At 46.5% G+C, this 7,753-nt stretch overlaps 1 protein-coding gene across 1 annotated transcript in view; it reads left to right on the top strand.

The window, feature by feature from the left end:
• Actg2 (actin gamma 2, smooth muscle) overlaps window positions 1–4,915 on the top strand; it is a 21,117-nt gene extending 16,202 nt beyond the window's left edge. Inside the window, exons 8-9 of the mRNA XM_055596337.1 lie at window positions 2,110–2,291; window positions 4,697–4,915. Coding sequence (XP_055452312.1) covers window positions 2,110–2,291; window positions 4,697–4,840 — 326 coding nt within the window. The 3' untranslated portion in view covers window positions 4,841–4,915. The remainder of the gene's footprint in view (window positions 1–2,109; window positions 2,292–4,696) is intronic.
• Window positions 4,916–7,753: the final 2,838 nt, after the last annotated feature.

The following is a 7,753-nucleotide window of genomic DNA, read 5'->3' as shown; positions in this document are numbered from 1 at the left end:
CACACACACACACACACACACACACACACACACACACACACACACACTTTCATAAAGGCCCAGTACAGTTCAGGACAGCAGATCCGGCATATACTTCTAAACGTCTCAACACACATTATTAACTTAGTTGCAAGGTCTTGCAAAAGCTCAGTTTCTGTGGGTAAGGGATAGTTTCAGAAAGAGCTGTTCCAACTACAGGGTGGAGGGGTCAAGGCAGAGGGTTACGAGGTGGAGAGGTTCAGGGCAGATGAAATAGGGTGGAGGGTGCTGGAGCGAGGAGGCAAGAATGGAAGGGTGCAGAGCAGAGAAGTGGATGAGATTTGGGAAGAGAAACACCTGGAGTCACGGGTACTTTGTTACTTTTATCTGCCCTAAATTTTCTCCAGAAGGGACGGCATTGCATAAACAAGTAAATAAAAACATAATTTTGAATAGGAGAGTAAAGAAATCAAGACAAAATAAAACAGGACGGAACTGGTGGCATGGTGGAGCACCAACACTCCCCACACTTGAAGGCAGAGGCAGGAAGATCTGTGAGTTTGAGGCCAGCCTGGTCTACAGAGTGAGTTCAGGACAGCCAAGGCTACACAGAGAAACTGTCTTGAAAGACCAGATAGATAGAGAGAGAGACAGACAGACAGATAGATAGATGAAAAAAAAAAAAGAAACAAGAAGGAAAAAAAAACTAGGATGGAGTTGGAGTGCTCTTAGTGAGTAAAAGCATTTACTGTCCTTGCAGAGGACCCAGGTTCAGTTTCCAGAACCCACATGATAGCTCACAACCGCTTGTAACTCCAGTTCCTGAGGATCCAACACCCTCTCTGGCCTTCATGGGCACTTGCATGAACATGACACATATAAACTCATGTAGACACATACATATACAATTAAATATTTTTAAAGGAAAAACAGGACACATAATGTAGTATGAAATAATAATGGGGTCAATGCAGACCCCTCCTCTATCACTTAGCATTTAGGTCATAGAGGCCTGTATCTAGACAGTGGGGTAGAAGGTGAATCTGGGATCAGGCTTGACTTTCATTGTTGATCCTGTACCTCTCCCTCTCTACCTCCAAGCACCATCGCACTGGATGTACCATCTTCTTCAAGCTGCAGCTTTCTCTTCTATGAAAACAGAAATAATGGGGGTTCTGGAGAGATAGTTCACCATTTACGACCCCTTCCAGAGAGCCCAATTCTCAGTACCTCACAGCAGCTCCTAACAGCCTGTAACACTTGTTCCAGGAAATCTGTCACCTTCTTCTGACCTCCTTGGACACTGTATTCACATGCGGAAACCCATACTCTGACCCATAAATAAAATAATTAGACTAATAGCAAACGTTTTAAATATGGAATGGTGATATGTACTTACCAGCCAGTGCTATGACAAGGACTAAAAGATAACAAAGGAAGCCCTTTTTTGAGTGTTAAGGGGAAAATGGGGAATAGCTGCTCATTGCCTTGTAGTTTCTCTGGGGCCATTAAAATGCTCTAGAGTTGGGTGTGGTGATATGCCCATGTGACCCCAGTACTTGGGCTGTGTGAACAGGAGGATCAGGAGTTCAAGGTCACCTGCAGCTGCAGAGTGAATTTAAGGCCAGCTTGTCTTTGAAAAACGATATTGTGGTGACAACTGCCGAACTCTGTGAATGTATGACAACTCCTGAACCGTATGCTTTAAAGGGTTAACTTTATAGTAGATGAAAAAGTATACATCTTTTTAAAGTTATAGGAAGAAGCATGCTACTTCAGAAATATACCTTGGGAAACAGCAAGAAAGATCAGCTGAGGCATGGAGAAGCTAAAGGCAGGGCCATGACCATCAGGGTGATCTGAGCTTGCCATCCACTTGAGAGTTGATCAAGGGCCTGAACCAGGCAGCTGCAGTAAAAGAGGATCCTTTAAAGTCATGGAGCTATTCTTCTGCTGGCGTTTTTGTCTGGTTTTGAAACAGGGTCCCACTCTGTGACCCAGGCTAGCCTTGAATTCAACCTTCCCACCTCAGCCTCCCAAGTGCCTAGAATTACAAGGGTGAGCCCTGAGCCCAATATGAGCTTTGTGTCTGAAGGCATGGGTGTTGACTAAACTCTGTAACCTCCCCAGGCATGGAGTCAGCTGGAATTCATGAGACAACATACAATTCCATCATGAAATGTGACATTGACATCCGCAAGGATCTGTATGCCAACAATGTCCTCTCGGGGGGTACCACCATGTACCCCGGCATTGCTGATAGGATGCAGAAGGAAATCACAGCCCTGGCTCCCAGCACCATGAAGATCAAGGTGGGTTGGGCCTTACCCTGCTTCCCTTTTGCTGGACTGTATACAAAGACCTGCCTGCATGGGAGCTGCTGCTGGGCCCTGGAGTTTGGAGGTCCCCTGGTTTCATCATTATCCTTCTGGTCTGATGGTCCTTGGGGCAATGATAGGATAAAGATATGCTTAGCATGGCTAAGTCCATAACCACATGGATATCATATGAGAAGACACTAAAAGCGTTTTAGGTGGTTGTGATATTGAAGGAGTTTGAAGAAAAGAAAAAGAGTGATTGGGGTCAGAGAGATGACCCTCTATTATGAGCACTTGCTGCTGGGTCAGGCATGGTGGTGCATGCCTTTGGTCTGAAAACTTGTGAGGCAGAAGCAGGTGGATCTCTGTGGATTCCAGGATAGCCTGACCCATATACTGAGTTTCAGACCAGACAAGTGTATACAGTGAGACTGACGACTGACTCTCTCTGTCGCTCTCTCTCTCTGTCTCTCTCTGTCTGTCTCTCTCTCTCTCTCTCTCTCTCTCTCTGTCACACACACACACACACACACACACACACACACACACACACACACACACTACCTGCTGCTCTTCCAGAGGACCAAAGTTTGGTACCCAGAACTTCCAATTGGATCCATCAGATCCAATAAGATCTGATGCTCTTCTGGCCTCCACAGGTGGTTGCATGTGCAAACATACAAAACACATATACATATGGTTTTCTTTTATTTCTTCTCTCTCTCTCTCTCTTTGACAATGTCCTACTATTTATCTCTGGCTGGCTGGCTTGCTGGTCTGGAATTCACCATGTAGACTGGCCTTGCATTCATATAGATCTGCCTCTGCCACCCAAGTGCTAGAATTAAAGGTTTATGCCAATAAATCCAGACCATACAAAAAAAGATTAAGAAAAGAAAGTGGCAATACTAAAGTATCATTACATTTTAAAAATGGCTTGAAGATGGACTGGGAAATGGCTCAGTCATCAGGGTACTTACCAAGAGCCTGAGTCACCCACATGCAACAGTGGATGGAGGACATCTATGATCCCAGCACTGGGGAGGCAGACACAGGCAGATCCCTGTACCTCAAAAGCTGACCAATCCAGCTGAATCAGCAAACCCTGCATTCATGAGAGCCCTTGTGTCTCAGAAATCAAGGTGGAGAGAGACTGAGAGAGATACCAGGTGTTTACCTCTGGCATTCACAATCATGCAAGCTGACATGTGAACATATATCCATGCACACAACACACCAACTTGAAAAAGAAATGGCAAGTTCTAGAGAGGAAATGTATGGCCACAGGGCTAGCTGTCACTTCAAATTCCCAGGGACATTCTCTAGACCTTGGCTATGTAGCTCTGACCTAATGGCCACTGTGACAGAAGCGTCCCCTGTGATGCTTCTCCGATGGTGCCTGAGCTCAGGGAGCTGGATGGAAAGGGATCCCAGTTGCCTGGTGACACCCCTGGCTTCTGGTCTCCAAACAATCATGAAGATCTCTCAAGGATTTCTGTGGACTTTACTGTTAGTAGATATTTTTTAAAGACTTGAGGGCTTAAAAACTAAAATGAAAGAAAAAAAAGTCAGGCATTGAAGCACATACCTTTAATCCCAGCACTTGGGAGGCAAAGGTAGGCAGATCTCTGTGAGTTCAAAGTCAGTCTGGTCTCCACAGTGAGTTCCAGGACAACCAAGGGCTACATAATGAGACCCTATTTTGAGAAAAAGAAGAGAGCGGTGCCTGAAGATTTGGATTGACTCCCCAGGATCTACATGAAAGGAGAGAACTGACTCCACTCCTTTTTGTGTCGTGATTGCTAGCATCCTGTTGGATAAAGCAACACAGAACCCAGCCCAAAATCACAGGATACAGGAACCCGCTATGGAGGAGATGGGGGACATTTTAAGTGATAATCTAATCATGTACCATTTTTATTTTATTGGTTTTAGATTTATTTATTTTGCATGTATATTTGCCTGAGTGTGTGTATGTGCACTATGTGGGGGCCAGAGGATCCAGATCCCCTGGAACTGTGCTTACATATGGCTGTGAGCTGCCATGTGGGTGTGGAGAACAGAATTCAGGTCCTTTGTAAGAACAACAAATGCTCTTAACCAGTGAGTCACCTCTCCAGTCCCTCTCCTTCCTTTCTGATCACAGAAGCTGCCCTTTTCTGGAGTGGGCTGAGAAGATTTCTGATCTTCCTTGCTTATTTTTATTCTGTATTTTTATTTTTGAGATGGGATCTTGCGTTGATCTGGATGGTTTCAAACTCTTTAGGACTCATGAGAGCACCTGGTTTTGAAGCATCCCCCCCCCCAAGTATCTGAGACCACAGTATGCAAAACTGTACCCCATTTCTTACCCACTCTTTCGGGGGCTGGTCATAAATTGCCACATTTTCTCTTTGCAGATCATCGCTCCTCCCGAGCGGAAGTACTCAGTCTGGATTGGAGGCTCCATCCTGGCTTCTCTCTCCACCTTCCAGCAGATGTGGATCAGCAAGCCGGAGTATGATGAGGCTGGGCCTTCCATTGTCCACAGGAAATGCTTCTAAAGTTTGAGGCCCTTCTCTGGGGATCCCTTCAAGACTGCTATAACCAACCACAAAACATTAAAACCTTCAAGCCTTCCTTTCTGTGTGTGTCTCACAAGCGATGCTAAGGGATTCTCAGGCATTGTTATTACTTCTCCTCCTCATCCCTCTCGTTAGATAGTTTTATGTGTTTGGGTGTTTTGCCTGTATTTCTGTTTTGCATGTGTGCAGTACCCAGGAAAGACAGCAGAGGGCACTGCATCCTCTGAGCCTGGAGTGACAGAGGGTTTCAAGAAGCCACCCAGGTGCTAGGAACGGACTCTGGGTTTTCTGTAGGAGCAACCTGTGCTCTCAGCCACTGAGCCATCTCTCCAGCCTTCTGTGGCTGTTTTAATTACGTGTTTGTGTGTGTATGTGTGCATCTGAGTGCAGGTGCCTGCAAAGACCACAGGATCTTCTGGAGCTGCAGTAACAGTCACGTGAGCCACCCGACAAGGATGCTCAGTGCTAGGCAGCAAATTCGGATACTCTGTAAGAGCGGCGACTGGGCCCTCACACATTTCTCACCCTCACGCTGCTCCTGAGGGGCAGTTGTGTAACTATGCTCACATCACTGATAAGGACCTACGCTTCCATAAGCCCGAGGTTCTCACCTTGCCAGATCGGTGGTTCTTGTTCCTGCCGATGTTCAAGGTATGAAAACAAAATGCACTGTAGGAGGAACACTAGCTTTGGTATCAAATACACTTGAGCCTTCCTGATTCTAGGAAGTCTTCCCTAAGACCTTAACTCCCCTGGCCTTCCATTTAGTTATCATCCCTTGTCATTGCTAGCTTACTAGTAACTAGGCCATCCTACTAGTTAGTATCAGAAGTAGACGCTCATTTCTGCTAGATGTCTTTTTCTTCATCTGCCTAGCCTAGTCTTGGCCTCCATGCTTCTGAAAATATAGCCTGGCCCCCAGCCATTGCAAACACACACACTTAAAAACAGTGGGGCCCACTGGCTAACTGCAGAGACCTCAAAGTCTTGGAAAGTAGCCCACTCTTGAGTTCTGGGAGTGGGTGGGATTGAGAGCATATTTCCTAGACTCCTTGGAGGAATGCAATCTTAGGATCTATTTCCCAAAGCAGATCCTGAAATTGGGATTTGTGGGTGACTTCCTTCAGAGGTCTCTGGGGAGGCCCCAGTAGGCAGCTGGGAAGAGGCGGAAGAGGAAAGGGGGAGCCCCCCTTGGTCGCAAAGGCCCTTTGAAGGGATGCTTGCTTCTAATCCATACACTGCTCTAGAATCTAGAGCCAAGTCAGAAGCACAAAGCCAGCATCCACACTCCCAGCCTGGCACGGGCTGCGGAGGGTGCAGCCTGGGATACCGGAGCTCTCCGGCCTTCTGCTTCCTCAGCACCTTTTCCATGGGGCTGGCTGTTGGACGGCAGAGCTCAGGGCACACTGCATACAACACATAGAGTATGTACACACCACACACAAATGCATACACTACACACACAACACACAAGTACACACTACACCATACACACACACACACACACACACACACACACACACACAGGACCCAAGGGCAGACAGACTGACTTACTCTAGAACAGTGCTCTGGAACTTCCATCTGTTCACCTGGGGGAGCAGTGGGCAGGCTGACTAGGCTCACCCTCCCGATCCTCCATACCCAGCCAACTACCAGTATCTCTGCCTTTTACCCAATCCTATTTCTCCACTTCAAAAACATCACAAAAATGCAATCCTCGGTTCCTTAAACCCTTAATTTTATTTCTTTATTTATATGTTTATAAAATCTATTTATTGATATTTGCATGTGGGTATGCTGTGTCTATGCACAGAGGCCAGAGAGGGCATCCCACGTCCGCTGCTATCATCTTCTGCCTATTCCTTGGAGACAGGGCCTCTCCCCAAACCTGGGGCTTGTGCTTTCTCAGCTAGGCTCAAGACCAGCAAGCCCCAGCAATCCTCATGTCTTCACCTACCTTGGAGCTATGGTTTCAGATGTTGGTGGGAATGCCTACAAACTGAGCAAGCCCCATAGGTCCTGGGGTGTGAATGCCAATCCTCCTGATTATGGAGCAGGCAGTCTCAATAGCTGAGCATCTCTCCGGTCTTCCGTCCTACATTTTAACTGATGCCAAGTTAGCTGTTGAGAAGGACAGGTCCTGTGACTTGAAAATAAGAAAAGATCTGAAAGGAGGCTAAAGATGGCTCGAGGGTAAAGCGCTTGCTGTGCATGTCTAAGGACCTGAGACGAATCCCAGGAACGCACACAAAGCTGGACGCAGTCGCACCCACTGGAGTCCCAGTGTTCCTACGACTAGATGGGAGCTGAGACAGGAGAGTACTCAGAATCCATAGACAAGATAGCCTGGCATGAAAGCAGTAAACAAGAGATCCTGTCTCGAACAAGGTGGAAGGCAAGAACCCACACTTGAGGTTGTCCTCTGAACTCCATACATATACTGTGATATGTGCACTCACACATATGCAAACATACATAAACACACGAATATGCACACATACCACACGTGTTCAATAAATAGATGTCCAAGCGACAGAAGAGAGCCACCTTCTTGGACATTTGTCTCACAAATTTTAATGATGGCATAGTCTTTCATGTGTTGTCGGCCAGTTAAATTTTGACAGCAGCATTTATGAACACTTGAACAATAATTGTGGGAGCAGCCAATCAATGACTGTCCAACTTGGAGACCCACGCCACAAGGGGGAGCCCACGCCTGTCACTGCCTAGAAGGCCAAGAACCAGAGGTTGGATAGCCCAGAGACCCAGGATAGCACCAAACACAACCAGCTAACTAAGTAATTAAAAAGAAAACTCAACGAAATGATTCCTGATAACAATCTGCTATACTTGTTGGCTGGAGCCTAGAATAACTGTCATCAGAGAGGCTTC

The sequence above is a fragment of the Psammomys obesus genome, unplaced genomic scaffold, assembly GCF_907164565.1.
Source record: "Psammomys obesus unplaced genomic scaffold, mPsaObe1.curated_primary_1811, whole genome shotgun sequence".
NCBI classification, from domain to species: Eukaryota; Metazoa; Chordata; class Mammalia; order Rodentia; family Muridae; genus Psammomys; species Psammomys obesus.
The sequence above is the reverse complement of the archived record's forward strand: the minus strand, read 5'-3'. Positions and strand labels throughout refer to the sequence as shown.